This window comes from Pelobates fuscus, chromosome 2 (assembly GCF_036172605.1).
Source record: "Pelobates fuscus isolate aPelFus1 chromosome 2, aPelFus1.pri, whole genome shotgun sequence".
Classification (NCBI taxonomy): domain Eukaryota; kingdom Metazoa; phylum Chordata; class Amphibia; order Anura; family Pelobatidae; genus Pelobates; species Pelobates fuscus.
The window spans coordinates 81,575,020-81,591,761 of record NC_086318.1 but is presented as its reverse complement, the minus strand read 5'-3'; the positions used below and the strand labels follow the sequence as shown (position 1 = coordinate 81,591,761).

The 16,742-nt window shown below is 39.4% G+C and overlaps 1 protein-coding gene across 3 annotated transcripts in view; it reads right to left on the bottom strand.

The window, feature by feature from the left end:
- The window catches only part of LOC134586648 (period circadian protein homolog 2-like), an 84,944-nt gene that overhangs the window by 17,343 nt on the left and 50,859 nt on the right, over positions 1–16,742 (bottom strand). For all 3 annotated transcript variants that reach the window (XM_063442336.1, XM_063442338.1, XM_063442337.1), the window contains exons 6-17: positions 15,840–16,041; positions 15,361–15,412; positions 12,111–12,253; positions 9,052–9,130; positions 8,847–8,953; positions 8,493–8,646; positions 7,993–8,101; positions 6,823–6,951; positions 4,459–4,540; positions 3,388–3,535; positions 1,485–1,645; positions 921–1,277 (exon numbers count right to left, since the gene is read on the bottom strand). In XM_063442336.1, the coding sequence (XP_063298406.1) occupies positions 921–1,277; positions 1,485–1,645; positions 3,388–3,535; positions 4,459–4,540; positions 6,823–6,951; positions 7,993–8,101; positions 8,493–8,646; positions 8,847–8,953; positions 9,052–9,130; positions 12,111–12,253; positions 15,361–15,412; positions 15,840–16,041 (1,723 nt within the window). The remainder of the gene's footprint in view (positions 1–920; positions 1,278–1,484; positions 1,646–3,387; positions 3,536–4,458; positions 4,541–6,822; positions 6,952–7,992; positions 8,102–8,492; positions 8,647–8,846; positions 8,954–9,051; positions 9,131–12,110; positions 12,254–15,360; positions 15,413–15,839; positions 16,042–16,742) is intronic.

Genomic DNA, 16,742 nt, shown 5'->3' with positions numbered 1-16,742 from the left:
AAGTGCAACGTGTGGCACTTTATTTTTATGGTGGTCATCAGAATGTCATGTACTTCTACATTCTTTAGATGAAGGTCTCGTTTTTGGGGACCAGAGAGGTATGTGATGTGTAGTTGAATGTTGGTCTATGAGACAAAAAGAGACTTTAATGTGTCACATGGCACAAAATGAAGAGAAATGTAGTTTGTATATCCTGATGCTGTTTGGGGGGAAAAAAATGCAGTTGCTGTTTTAAAATAAAGAAAGTTGCCGTTTGTACCAAGAAAAAAGCTGGTTGTCTCTCTCCTTGCTGTAACTATCCAAGATCTGCTTTAATGTGAATGCTGGTGGATAAGGGGACTCCAAACCCAGGTCATAGCACTTCGTATAGTGATCAGCTGTGCAAGTTAGTGGAAGTACCCACAGACAATATTAGTCTGTATCGTCACAAACCAAGTACATTTTGAATAGAGTTAGTGGAATAATGTATGTGTTTAATCCTGTCTAGCAAGTAGTACAGGAATGGGACCAATCAGTGTTGCCTAATGCTTTATAAAAACAAAAAATGAAGACTATAGAAAAGTGGTACTGTCAGCATAAGGAACTTGAACAGATAATACTGATTTGAATAGATATATATTGTATGTAATTATGAGGGGAACAAAAGAAAAAGGAGAGAACAATTGTTAGCACTCGAGCTGTTCAACTACATCTCTTGATGTAAGTGTATCATTCCAGAAGAGTTGTAGAGTTGGTTGTGGTCCACCCTGATCAGTGGAAATATGCATATCTCTGTATATTATGAATGTACTTAAGGATCTCTTAGACATACACATCATACTTTGCAACCTGTTATTTAATTTAAAAAAAATGTACTAACTTGAAGTCATGGCTAATGGTAAAATACAGAGTATGGTATATATAGTCATTAAAACCCATACCTATCTCTGGCTGAAGCTTCTTGTCACCAACATGTACAATGGTGCTGCTGTAGCTACAGTGGCTAGTAAGAGATACAACACTCTCAGCCTTAGTGCCCAGTGGTAGAGGAGCCAGGACTGGGATGGCACTGGGGCCAGGAACATGCAATGGTTTGAGGCATGGGCGGGAAGCTGTTATAGGCAAGGAGGTGATAGAAGACAATGGAGGTTGCAGCGGACAATGGCTATCTCCTGCCTCTTCAGACAAGGACATGAGAGCTCCTCCAGGTTTACAAGCTTCCAAAGATAGTGAATTGCGATACTGATGAGAAGTAGGGCCTGACAGCTTGGGTATTATTTCTGAAAGGGACTGGTCATCTGCAAGCATAAATAAAGAAAACATTTACAACTATTGAATAGTGAACAAACCGATCACCCACCCCTCTTCCACTGTCCTTTGTTACACAGGCACAAAAAAAATACAATGGTGGCAACATTTTAGGGCAATCAACCATTACACAAATAAAAGGATGAATAATTCTAAATTTGGCTCATTATTTGTAACTGATGTAATAATTGATATACCTAATTGTAGTCCCATCCCTATAGTGGAACCCTTTTCCTGTAGCGTTACGTTCTGCTCTTGCATTTGGACGCGGTCATCGTCAGAGGTAGAAGACAGAGTATTGCAGGAAGAAACCCACTTGCGTTTTGCAGAGGCTAGAACACTGCAACTTTCCAGGTATCTGAAAATGGAATTTGTAAATAAGACAGGAACATGGAAACCCCAAACAATACCTACTGCTCTTTTGTGTGATTATCCTTTATTACGTGTATAGAGAATTACATTGGCTGGAATATTCAAGACATACATATGAACAGAAGAAGAATTCTGCCTCCTAATCCATAAATACAGATTAAAGCTTTTCATTTCTACGTTAAAACCATAAAATGTCATGTAATAAAATGTGTAAGTAGACAGAGGAAGCTGATACTTAAGTCAACATATAGAGGTAGACGTCCGGGTTTAGAATAGTAAATGTTAAACAGTAACCTGCATCTCAAGCTGACGTACAGCAGTAGACTTACGCAATAGATATGTAAGGCAGCTCTATAGGACACTCTGAAAGGGCAAATTAGTCAAAAGATTCTAAAAACTGTACTTCCACTTAGAAGTTCTATGCTGCTTTCAATGAAGAAAAAAAACAAAACAAAAAAACACGTAAAAGTAAAAATTATAAAATATTTAATAAATTTGTATTTGACAGACAAGACATTTTAATTTGTGGGTATAGATATTAATATTAGCCAACTTAGTGGTACAGTAGCAGGTTTAGAGGCTGTACCACTGATGTTTGAACAGGTTTTTAAAGTGTACACACTTACATTTGTGCAGTTTCGCGCTATATCATATCATTTTCTACTTTCCCCCTCCTTTCAATAATAAATGACCTACATGACTTATTATTCTGTTACCATATTCCTTCCCTACTGGCTTGGGTGTAGGAGAAGGAAACATGTTCTAACTATGAGAAACACAGTAAAACAATTCCCTGAGGAAGTCCGATGTTTAGAACAAGCTTTTGTTAATATGTCTACACCATCTTGTAGTGACTCCGTAAAAAGTTATGGTTATTTGCTGAAGTGAATTGAACATGTCCAACAACATCTGAGCTCATTTGGAGGATTTTTTTGTTTTTTTTATTCCCCTGGCTACTTTTGCTCCATAAATTGCAGTTCCTTAATACAATGGTTCCCAACCCTGTCCTCAAGTACCCCCATAACAGTCCAGGATTTAGGAATTACCCAGTTGTGTCCAAGGTGTTTTTAGAAAAATAAATCTACTCTAGACAACACTCTAGACACAACATGATAATCCCTAAATCCTGGACTTGTAGGAGGTACTTGAGAAATGGGTTGGAAACCCCTACCTTAGTCAATTACTATAAATTTTCAGTTTAGTTCATCCGATGCTTTTTGATATTTATTTAATCTTAAAGAAATTGTTTTGACCCGTAGACCCTGTCCTTATTTTGCGATAATGCAAAATATTACATAATTTGTTCTTTTAATTTTAAGGAAAACTACATGATACAGTAGTAAACTATGTAAACCACGTTTACAGGTTATATTGGAGCACCATATCATTTATTTTTGATGCTACCCCCAGCTCTTAAAGACCCTGCTGAGGCATACATTGCAGCCAAAGGCAAACTTTCCATGACTCTTGAATGCTCTGTGTTTCTCTATAGCAGCTACAAGAACAGTGCCTTGTGCATTTATCAGTAGTGCTAATTCTGAAAGAACTGCTTGAAAATTCAGGGGTGTGATCTGCATTTTTAGAGTTGGTCTTTAAAAATGGCTGGTCAATAAAGTAAAGGCTGGATTTAGAGATTATTGCAATGCATTACATAGTCACACGTTTGTCTTAATACAGCAAAAGGTGGCTTGACTGGGCAAGCCAATAGACGCACAGTTATTTAGTCACCTGATAATACTATCCAGACTGTTGACTTGCTGATATGAATATGGATGCGGTTTTGCTGGCAGCTCTTCAAGCTGAGCAGGATGAACAGAACTTCCTGACCCATCCGTAATAAGGTTGTTACTGTAAGGAGCTGCAACGGGAGTGACCGCTGTAATGATACAGTGCTGAGAGTTATGATGCAGAAGACGAGAGTGTTCGGTGAATGACTTGTGTGATGACATATAAACAGTTACAATGCAGGTCATCAACAAAAATTGGCTTCTACATTAAACAATGCCTAATTGTCCAGATCTGGACGAGTTATTGGAAAAAGGAACCTATGATTTTACTCAGTATACAAACCGGTCATTATTACATCCTTTTAATAAAAATCCTAGCACCAGCCAAATCTATATTAACCCGTAAGGACCAAGGACCATCCACACAGTCATAACAATCTGGTCCTTAAACTCTCTACTGATCTGCCTTTTTTTCCCCACCCTTCTATTAAAACAATTGTGTTTGCACACATATACATTATTTTTGTACCATTTATTGGCATTTAATAATCTAAATATATCAGGACACAGCTCATTTAATGAGGGAGGGAGGGGGGAGAGGTATAATAAATGAACTTATAAAACACATTTAAGATGTGGACAACAAAGAATATAACTTCTGCAACATACCACTGTCACATGTTCAATATGGCTACTTTTCACACCTTCACTGTTACATACAGAGGGAGATCGCTCCTATCTGATTTTTTTTTATTATTTTAAATGATCTGGCCAGTGGAGAGGTCTTGTGATTTTGGATCATATAGCAAACTTGGAAACATGAGACCTCTTATTTCTAAAATGAAAGATTTCTGTGTCATTGTACCAATGTATCTGTTGACGTAAAAAAATAAATAAAAAAATCTTCATAACAATTTACATTTACTGGCTTAACAAATTGCTTCTTTTTTTTTTACGGTTTGCTTATACAATTGCGTTAATATCAGGCTTATTAACACATATACACTAATAAAGGTAGGTTTGTTTTGCCTCTGTATATCATTCCCATATCCCAAGGCCTGCATCCTTATACCTGCTTGTTTTTCTGGGTTCTGTTGATTTTTAGACTTGAGGCTGCTGGCTCCATGTTTCTCTTTCTCTGCGCAAGACGTGGCCTGAACCAAAACAAATGAAGCCGAATGAAAAATGTAGAGGGAGTAAGTACTTTGACATGAAACAGATCTGCCTTTAGTGCCCATAAGAAAATAGCTGATATTTTTAACCCTACTTTGTTAAATAAAGATTATTTGAGTTTGCACCATATCCAGGATTTTACAACAATATTCAGTGAATATGGAGGTAAAAACTTTCAAATCAAGGGAATATACTTTATCGATAGCAATGACAATTTTGGAACAATCCTGTGTGTGTCGTCTATTCTTTTGTTGTAAATCAAGGCACTATAGCAAAATAAACACCTCTGTGTGCCACTGCATGATGTACAGCACTGTGCACACTACACAATGGATGATTTGATGCATTTGGACACCGTAATCAATATGTCAAGCAAAGCAGCTGATTTAACTGACAAACTCCCACTCAGACAAGCACAGCATACATCTTCTGGTGACGTACACAGTCTGTGCATTTCCAGGACAGCCATCAGGCTGTGACGCACGAGTATTTGGGTGGGCATTTAATCACACACACGCATGAACAATGCAGATTGTCATTCAGCTGAAATCCCACATTCTGCTCTCTGCCTACACGTAGGAAGGAAATCAACATCAGATGAGTGGGAGCAGGTCTTTTAAACGGAGGAAGTACGGAGCTATGACCAGATAGTAACCCCCAATTTACTGCAAACTGTAAATATAAAGCTAATCAAGATGATGTTTATTATAGCACTATAGAAACATAGAATGTGACGGCAGATGAGAACCGTTCGGCCCATCTAGTCTGCCCAATATTTCAAAATACTTTTAATTAGTCCCTGGCCTTATCTTATATCTAGGATAGCCTTATGCCTATCCTACCCATACTTAAACTCCTTTACTGTGTTAACCTCTACCACTTCAGCTGGAAGGCTATTCCATGCTTCCACTACCCTCTCAGTAAAGTAATACTTCCTGATATTATTTTTAAACCTTTGTCCCTCTAATTTAAGACTATGTCCTCTTGTTGTGGTAGTTTTTCTTCTTTTAAATATAGTCTCCTCCTTTACTGTGTTGATTCCCTTTATGTATTTAAATGTTTATATCATATCCCCCCTGTCTCGTCTTTCCTCCAAGCTATACATGTTAAGTTCCTCTAACCTTTCCTAGTAAGTTTAATCCTGCAATCCATGAACCCGTTTAGTAGCCCTTCTCTGAACTCTCTCTAAGGTATCAATATCCTTCTGAAGATATGGTCTCCAGTACTGCGTACAATACTCCAAGTGAGGTCTCACCAGTGTTCTGTACAATGGCATGAGCACTTCCCTCTTTCTACTGCTAATGCCTCTCCCTATACAACCAAGCATTCTGCTAGCATTTCCTGCTGCTCTATTACATTGTCTGCCTACCTTTAAGTCATCAGAAATAATCACCCCTAAATCCCTTTCCTCAGATGTTGAGGTCAGGACTCTATCAAATATTCTGTACTCTGCCCTTGGGTTTTTACGTCCAAGATGCATTATCTTGCACTTATCAACATTAAATGTCAGTTGCCACAACTCTGACCATTTTTCTATTTTTTCTAAATCATTTGCCATCTGGCTTATCCCTCCTGGAAGATCAACCTTGTTGCAAATTTTAGTACCATCAGCAAAAAGACATACCTTACCATCAAGTCCTTCTGCAATATCACTAATAAAAATATTAAAGAGACAATGGGTCTAAGTACAGATCCCTGAGGTACCCCACTGGTGACAAGCCCAAGCTTTGAATATACTCCAATGACTACAACCCTCTGTTGCCTGTCACTCAGCCACTGCCTTACCCATTCAACAATATTGGAATCCAAACTTAAATATTTCAGTTTATTGATAAGCCTTCTATGTGCAACAGTGTCAAAAGCCTTACTGAAATCTAGGTAAGCAATGTGTACTGCACTGACCTGATCTATTGTTTTAGTTACCCGATCAAAAAAATCAATTAGTTTGGCATGATCTCCCTGAAGTAAACCCATGTTGTCTCTGATCTTGAAATAGCAAATTATTGGAAAGAGGGTGAAAGCAATTAGAACCCAATTTGAAAAAGGACAACAAATAACATGGGGGCTCAACTGGGCAAGAAGAAATAAACAAAGCAGAGAATTGGCTGAGGTCAGATAAGGAAACAAAGGAGGCTGTATGAGAACAGAAAGAATGTGTGCATAGACTACAGAAAGAAAGTATACAGAAAGAATACAAGATAATGCGGAGTATAAAGGATCAGAACATTTCATAACTTAGAACCCTTGGTATAACAAAACTAACATGTTTGTCCTTTACATCTTCGTTAAGATTCCCGTTGCTATCACTGGAAGATCCTGCGCTCATAGGATTCTCATGGGATCCATTGCTTCCCAAGCTGCCATATCCACTGGAGCTGCTGTTATGGACAGGCTGGGGAGGAAATACAGGGATAATGAAACGTTCTGAGGCTGAACAAAATATACCCCTCTGTGTAAAAGGTATTGAACATCACAATTTCACCGCTTTAAAAAAAAAATGAAAAAATAAATATACTGTACATCTCTAAACGTCCCTGCACCATAGATTCTTCATATAATCTTTATAATTTATTTCTCCATATAAACTCTCCTTGTAACTCCTCCTATTGCTCCATATAAAGTCACCCTATAACGCCTCCTATTATTCCCTATAACCTCTTCCTATTACTCCATATAACCTCTCCCTATAACTCCTCCTATTACTCCATATAACCTCTCTATAACTCCTCCTATTACTCCATATAACCTCTCCCTATAACTCCTCCTATTACTCCATATAACCTCTCTATAACTCCTCCTATTACTCCATATAACCTCTCTATAACTCCTCCTATTACTCCATATAACCTCTCTATAACTCCTCCTATTACTCCATATAACCTCTCTATAACTCCTCCTATTACTCCATATAACCTCTCTATAACTCCTCCTATTACTCCATATACCATCTCCCTATAACTCCATATACCGTCTCCCTATAACTCCATATACCGTCTCCCTATAACTCCATATACCGTCTCCCTATAACTCCTCCTATTGCTCCATATAACTCCTATTACTCCATATAACCTCTCCCATAACTCCTCCTATTACTCCATATACTGTCTCCCTATTACTAATCCTATTACTCCATATAATCTCTCCCTATAACTCGTCCTATTACTCCATATAACCTATTCCTATAACTCCTCCTATTACTCCATATAACATCTCCCTATAACTCCTCCTATTACTCCATATAACATCTCCCTATAACGCCTCCTATTACTCCATATAACATCTCCCTATAACTCCTCCTATTACTCCATACAACGTCTAATTATAACTCCTCCTGAAGTCACATCCTATTATAGAAAATTCCCTCAGCTTACGAATCTTGTTTAAGAATCACTCACATGCAATATTGTATTCTCACAGATACATATTAATTTACCTGCATTAAGAGTTGATGTATCTGCTCTGTGATTTCCTGAACTCCAGGTTGCAATGACTGGTCTTCTGTGCTGGGAGGTGCAGTGAAAATGTCCTCATTGACGGGGCCCCTAATAAGAAAACAAAGATCCGCACCATACATGTGTACTAAACAGAGTTACCAAATGACAAATTGGTCTTTAACGCAGATGAACAAAATATTGTGGAATGATTTGTTCTGAGGACATCTGAGATATCTATATGTAGTCCATTTATAACTCCCAAATGGGTGAAATATTTTCTTAATTCTACAATCATGTACTATTTAAGCATGTTGTGTGAGTGTGCAGACAAACAATTATAAGCTATCTAGTACAATGGTTTGTAACCCCTTATATTAATTATGCCTCAGACAATTGCTGACATTTGTTTGGCAGCAGGACAGTCTTTGCAAATGTAACAAAGTAAGTCCATGTCACCATTGATCTGGTATTTAAATTGTACCAAGGGAAAGATACTCACATCCTAACTTTGTGTCTGCCGATGATGAAAGATACTTTACGACTCCAAGGGTTGATGAAACTAGACCAGCTGGTGTCTATGGTGATATACTCCCCATTGCGTGCACAGAATCGAATTGGTGAAAAGTCAAAAGGTTGTCCTCCAGATTGCAGAACTAGGAGAAAAACCAAAAGCAAAGTTCCTGTAAGGTGAGGACGTTGAAAAGTTTTCTTTCATCCACTGCCAATTGCAGATCTCCTTCTCATTGTTACTATCACATTTAAAGCATACGCGGATCCCATCATGTGGCCGGATCGAAAGGTTAATTTATTCGATAAAGAAAAGGTAAAGGTACAACTGGGATTACGCACTTACTCTTCTTGTGCACAGCAAGCATCAGGGGTCGATCACTGGGATGCAAGTGCAGAATAATAGGACTACCAATCAAATCCTGAGGAAGGTACCCCAACAGAGGTACAGCTCTGTTGAAAATATTTATAAAAAAGCAAGTTACAGTAGTGACATTTTTAGTAGTATACAGAAGAAAGATTCTTGCACTTCAAAACTAAATTTCCCTCACCTTTCATCAATGTCCTGGAACAAACAGCTCGGAGTGTGCGTAGTGGTGAAGATGCGTTTATCTGCAGGAATCCGAGGTGCTAAATCCGAGCACAAAAAGAAATAGGAATTTATCTTTCTGGAAATTTCCAGGACAATGCATCGACTCACATCGTGTATGGAGCTTTGACAATAAACAGCTTATGTAACGGATTAGCTTAGTGTTCGGTAACTTTCCATTGATGGACAACAGGACACAAATTTTTTGGCGAGCATTTCTCAAAATGCACAGTTATATCACAAGGCAAAAAGTCTTCCTCCAAGAGGTTAATATCATGTGATGTTTCTTACAGATCACTAAAAACAAAGCTTATCACAGACTTTCTGCTGCTTCAAGAATTAGTAAAGCAAAACAAGGGAAACGAGCAGCATCAAAACAGAAAAACAACAACATGCCCAGTAATGTGATAAATTGAGATATTTCCTGCTCTGGTTATAAGCTTGGATGATTCCCAAGACAAACAGAGAGAATACACTGATTATGTGAACTGTTCAAAACAAACTCGAGTAATTAAGGGGAATTAAAAAAAAAAAAAACCCCAAAAAAACAGGGAATCAGCTATGCTGTGCATGTTAAATTGAATGTAGTTAACACGTTTTGCAGCTAATGAGCTAAAATATTAGCTGGTTGGAAAGAAGGGATGAGAACAGTGTGAGATTTGCTATTGAAGAACAATGTTTATCATGGGACAGGTACATACATATTTGGTATGGCATTGGCTAATGATCATACTTTAATATGGGACAGGTGGAGACATCTCTGGTATAGACTTGGTTTAATATGAGTGCAGACAAATGTGGCATGCAGATCCCAAATGCCACTATGGTTATGATCTTGGTAATGTGTAATAAGAGTTCCTTAAATCCCATCTTTTCAGAATAGCCTATAGGCCACCCGCTTAACTATCCCATCACAAACCTATCTCTCAGCTGCCACTGTCACACCTCATCACTTGTTTTCCATCACCTATGCTATCCTTCCGATGGTGTTCTTATACCACACCTCCTAAATTGTAAACTCGATTCAAAAGGTCCTCATCAACATAGGTGAGAGCAGCCAATTCTTCCCCTATCTTATTTTTTTAATGTTTTGTAATGTGAATATTTATGAAAGTGTTAAAAGGAAAATATAATTAAAAAAAATAAAAATATATATAAAAATCACCAAATCATCAATTTAGTACATATACCCCCAATGAAAACAGGTTTGCATTTATTTATGCATTTTATGTTTGGGGGTATATGTAAAAGCTGCAGTTCTCTTGTCTGAAGGAAACACTCTTCACACATAAAACATTTCATCAAGCGAACGTTCTTTAGGTGTCTGAAATAGTCTGGTGTGGATGTGTGTCTTGTGTAGGGTGGCTGTAAGTGTTGTAGCATTGTGAGGTGTGTGTTGCGGCTTTCTGTGTGAAGTACAAGGTTGGCTGCGTATAATGCGTGTATAGCTGTGAGTGATGTGTGTGGTTGCATATGGTTAGCTGTGAGTGGTATGTGCAGCTGTGTGAGTAGCTGAGTGATAAGTCATAAAGGCAGCATGTGTGCACTTCCAGTTTGTGCAGACAGCTTCTTCCAGCCAGCGCCAGGAAATGCATCAGAACATTAATCCGCAACAACACTCTAATACAGTAGATCAAGCATGTCAAAGTCTAGCACGGGCCACATAAACAAGGTTTAAGTTTATGTGGGCCGCAAAAAAAAAAAAAAAAAAAAAAGGTTTTTAAAAATTAAAACGCCTTAAATTTTATTTTGAAAAAAGAAAAAAAAAAAAAACTCCAGCATCCCGCTCTACTAAACCAAGGCACCACACTCTACTAAATCCCAGTCCCCCCACCCCCATATACTAAATCCCAGTCCCCCCACCCCCATATACTAAATCCCAGCACCCCCCTATATACTAAATCCCAGCACCCCCCCTATATACTAAATCCCAGCACCCCCCCTATATACTAAATCCCAGCACCCCCCCTATATACTAAATCCCAGCACCCCCCCTATATACTAAATCCCAGCACCCCCCCTATATACTAAATCCCAGCACCCCCCCTATATACTAAATCCCAGCACCCCCCCCTATATACTAAATCCCAGCACCCCCCTATATACTAAATCCCAGCACCCCCCCTATATACTAAATCCCAGCACCCCCCCTATATACTAAATCCCAGCACCCCCCTATATACTAAATCCCAGCACCCCCCTATATACTAAATCCCAGCACCCCCCCTCTAGCCAAAAAGCAGACTTCACTCACATTGCCGCTGCCAGTATGCGACTCCGGAGTCCAGCCTCTGGTAAACCCCAAATGGCGCCATCCGCACCGTTCCAAATCTGATCCTCCCGCTACTTCTTGAAACCCTGTGAAGGTGGAGCACGTCAATGTCACGTCGTAATGAGACGTGGCGTTGCGTGCCTCCATGCACCTCTAGGTACTCCACTGTCCAGTCGCAGCCAATACAACACACACAAACACACACACTGACAGACACACACACACACACACACACACAATTTTCTTCATTGATCCCTACCTTTGGGAGCCAATGTGGATCCTCTCCCTGGGGTCAAGTGGGGATCTTCTATCTGCTCCCTCGCGCGGTTTAGTGATGTCGGGTGCTGGAATATGACATCATATTCCGGCGCCCAGCTTCACTACAGACAGCACGCCGCGAGGGAGCAGTGAGGAGCAGGAACACTGAGCTCCCTCGCTGGCCATCCTAGTTTTAGCAGAGTAGGCACCTGTAATGTGGGGAAAGCAGGTGCCTTCTCTGCTATAACACTACGCATGTACTCGGGGCTCACCGCAAGTTTGACATGCTTGCAGTAGATGGTGCAGGGAAATTGGCCTATATGTATAGGCTAAGTTCTCCCTTGTCTCCGTTTACATCAGGGTCCAGCTTGTGAACACAGTCAGTGGTTAAATCCACTCCTTTATATTATTGTAAAGTGCAGCGGTATAAGTTGGCTCTATACTAATACAAATAAATGCTAATAATAATAATTCATAGAAAATGGGCATACCTTCATATCCAGAGTGCACCTTCTCAGCAAACAGCACACAACATAGTTGCTCTGATGTGCTACCGTCCAACTGCGCCCGGATCAAATATGGCGTCATACGGAAGGGCTGGTAAGATATCTCTCTCTGCAACCCACGTCCACAGCTGCAGTTAAGATAAACATGTCAGACATGTATGCAGTGAATGTGAGAACAAAGCTGCAAACAAGGCTAGAACACAAATCTCCGTCTCTGGAGAAGTGCATAGTCAGAAACATAGAAACATAGAATGTGACGGCAGATAAGAACCATTCGGCCCATCTACCCCAAAACAATAAAAATAAACCTAAAAAAATATGTATTTTTAGTTGGATAACAAAGGCACAGCACACCTTACTTATTGCATTGGTTTTACTGTGTGTGCTCTTAGTTACTGCTATTTGGAGATATACATTTTTAGTTAAAAAAAAAAAAAAAAGATTAGCACCATTTGTTCACTTATTGCACTTTTACATAGGGTTTTTTTTTTTTTTAAACTTCGATCCTGCCTCTGTAGTCTCACTGCTCAATTCTATGCCATTTAGGAGTTAAATCACTTTGTTTATGCAGCCACAGACACACCTCCCTGCATGTGACTTACACAGCCTTCCTAAACACTTCTTGTAAAGAGTCATCTAATGTTTACACTTCCTTTATTGTAAATTCTGTTTAATTTAGAATTTCTTTTCTCCTGCTCTGTTAGTAGCCTCCCTGCAGGAGCCTCCTGTGTGTGATTAAAGTTCAATTTACAGAGTAGGAGATAAAAACGTTTTAAGTCACATCTGATTGAAATTCAAACAATTTTGTTTTCATTCAGGTTATGTCAGTCACAGCCAGGGGAGGCGTGGTTAGGTTTGCAAAACAGAAACAAAAGTGATTTAATCCCAGTCACCCCCAAGGGCCACTACCACTGTTATTTCTACCGTGCTACGCAGGCCCGCGGCTGCCAAAAACCCAACCACAACTCTACTGTAGACCCAGACAAGCAAACCTTCCCCATGTCGCTGGGCCCATGCACTGACACATGGCAATGCATACACCCAAAGCCTAACAATTAGAGCTCGCTTCGGGGCAAAGGGACCTGGACAAATTCCCCTACATACCACCCCGGCACACACTTCGCTACCACCACACATACAAGATATAATGCAACCATAAACTGTCCAATACCACACCCGATAGAATTGGATGCCCATTTTCAGTACAGTCTACGTTATTGCTATACGCGGTATTGCTCCCAGATTGAAATGTAGCTCCATATACAATTGATGATTGCCGACATAACCTCTGATGCACATTGACACAAATACGCTGGATGTTTACAATACACCAAGCTCCAGACGTCTGATAGCCTGGAAGGTCCCTACACCGGAAACCCAATTCCTCAGTTACACCGTATAATGTTATGCTTAATCTGTATGTTTAAACATGTTCTACACGTATCTGTTCTGAATTATTGCTCTTACCAAGTTACTTATTTTCACTATTACGTCTCTGCTAAGGCAACCAACATGCTATTTCCAAAAACTGCAAACTGTGTGCTTTTACAATATATTCCAAAAAAATACAAAACAACAAAACTAGTAGAAAAAAAAAAGGGAATTAACTCGTAAATGGCAAAGAATTCAGCAGTGAAAGGTCAGAGGGCAGATCTATACATAAAAACAATTTAATTGAGCTAAAGTTGTTTTGGTGACTCTAGGATTGCATTTAATATAACTGCAAAGCACATATTCAATGATTTTCATAAATATTATAGTGGCTGCATCAGCAAAATAGTATTTCAAACATTTTAGAAAAAGAATGTAATAATAATAATAATAATAATAATAATAATAATAATAATAATAATAATAATAATATAAATGTACCCTTTCCCCCTCTATTACACAACATATAAAATGTGTCCCTTCTTTCAATATATGCATCAGCCCTTATTAAACAATGTTAAGCCAAGTATATGGTGGCCAATACAACCTACAGCTATATAAAACTAAATTCCTGGTCAGACACGTCCCAGAAGGAATAGACCCCAGCACACAAAATATGAGCGCATCCATTATATTTACACAGAGCACCTATTAGAGGAGCCTCATGAACGCACACATTATAAGTATGGGAACAATGATTTAAAGTAACACTATAGCGTTAGCAATACAAACTTGTATTTCTGACATTTGTGTTCCCCTGCCTATTTATGTTTATCCCCCGTGAGAGTTTGAAAGGAGTTTTACTTGCCTTTCTTCCCTTAACACCCTGGTCTTGCCTGTCTCCCTCACGGACATCAACAAAATCGATGCTCACCTATTTTAATAATTCCCCAAAGGGAAGCATTGGGAGGCTACTCTGCGCAATCAAATACTTTCCAGTAGCAGCATTAGATTGAGATTATGACTTGGTTCTCACCTTTAGCAGCTGTGAGAAATAGAGCCACTAGAGGTGTTCTAAAGCCATCAATGTAAGCAATGAAGGGGTTAAACTAAATGGCCGTTGCACCCAGACCTCTTCATTGAGATAAAGTGGTCTGGGTACCTTAGTGGTCTTTTGAGTTATGCATTAATTTCTTTCTGTTCACATTGTCCATATCTGCAGCTCAATGTATTTATGGTTATTATTCCATGGTGTTCCCAAGGCTGTAACAACAATTAAATAAAAGGTACCAGATGGTGGGACAGTTACAGGTATGCCGTGTCCTGCTACCTCTCATTATACAATAGATAAATCAAACCTTAAATAACGTGGCCATTATTAATAGAGAGGGGAAAAAACTGACAATTCCTTTAATAGCAATGTGAAATATATGGAAAGATAAATTTGATCCTTCCCTTTAGGAAACTCCTTATAGACAGCCATAAATGGAGCACAAATTGAATCCCACCACGCTCCTGGTTTCTACAGAAAATGTCCCTGCATTATGAAGATATGAAGCAGTCTGCCAGTCACAGTATGTAGATCAATAGGTTCCTTACCAAAAAGTGCCCTCAAAATGACAGAATTCTCCATAGAAACAAGTCTGATCTACTTGCGTCAGCACTGTGTATTTATAAGCATTGATTAATACATGTGAAATTGTTCATTTAAATGCAAGATCAGAGATTAGCCGACTTGTGGCATCAATGCAGATAGAGAAGTGCTTAACACAAAGAGTGTGAGACCATTTCCCCAGGAAAAGTCTAGAGTATATTAGGCATACAAACAAGTACTTTAAAAATAAAAATAAAGTTAAAAGCTCACCTGATGCGGCAATAAAAAGATTTCTCCTCCAAACTGTCGAGGGATCCTAAATCTAAACGGAAAGGAGAGTGGTCAATTAAATTATCTAAACAAAAATTAGATTGCATAAAAACTGGAAAAAAATAGCTTGTCCTTCTGTCGGGTTTTGGGGCCTGCAAAGTTTTTTTTAGTACTGGGGCAGTCATTGTAAGCAGGATTTCAATACGCAAATGATTAGAGTTTTCGCTTTATTGAAATAAGACTTGAGAGAGCCAAAATAATTAAAAAAAATGATTTAGTTTTTGCCATGCTCCATACTCTTACTTTCTGTTTTAGCATGTATAGATCTTCTTTACACAATGAGTTCCTCAAATCCATGTCAATAGCATGGGCATCTCAACCAACCCCTTGCTTATAGTTACCAGTTATAAGACATACAGCTGTGAAGTGAAATCAAAGGTTGGCAAACACCCTGTTGTGTAGCATGACTTGTTTCTCACCAGCTCCATTGCAGATGCTCCAGGATGGAAGTCTGTATGGTGTGGTTGAGCTGTAAAACACGCTCACATCCTGTGGGGCCAGGAGCTCCACAAACCGGGCCTGAGAGAACACATTGGTGTCACAGCGCAGGACCGTCGAGGCCTGCTGTGAAATGTACAGGATCAGCCCAGTTACCAGGGAAACCGCCACAGCAAAAACATCCTATGGGCAAGACACATGGTAACTTAATCATGACTAGACAACAAATGTAATAAAGAAACCACAGGAATGACAGTCCACAGATAAGAACGCATGCCTTCATATGGTTTATAACTTATTTTGCATTCAATTGTTGTCTCCCAAAACAGTATTGTTCCCGTATTACAGTATTGTGTAGAGAACTAAGTGGGTCTAACATTACTTTGCATAATACAAAATGTCTTCAGTTTTCATGTTTGTTTGTTTGTTTGTTTTTTGTAACCCATTACCTTTGAAAGTTATTAGATGTCAAATTAGAGGTAATTTGTAAGGAGGCTTTTTATGCCAATGAGATTCTCATTAAGATATTAGTAAGACTGGGGGGGCGGGGCCTGACTGCCATGCCGGGCAGACGTGTCTCGCAGGAGCTCCTGCATTTTAAGCAATAAACTGTAGATTTCAGCCCAAAATCGAACGGAAAACTAAGCAATAAGGCAGCTTACCCCACAAACGGTAAAGGGGCCTAGCTTCTGCAGACATTCTGAATCCTAAGCGACCGGTACCCCGGAGAGTAAGATGTCTGCCCTGCGGCCTGATGAACCAAGGAGAAGCGGCCGAAATCGCATTGGGGATCTCCTAGAAAGCAGCGGACGACACCACCCAGGGCCCCGTAACCCCCCCCCTATGGACCGGCGGGGGATATCCCGGTCCCAGAGGCAACCCAG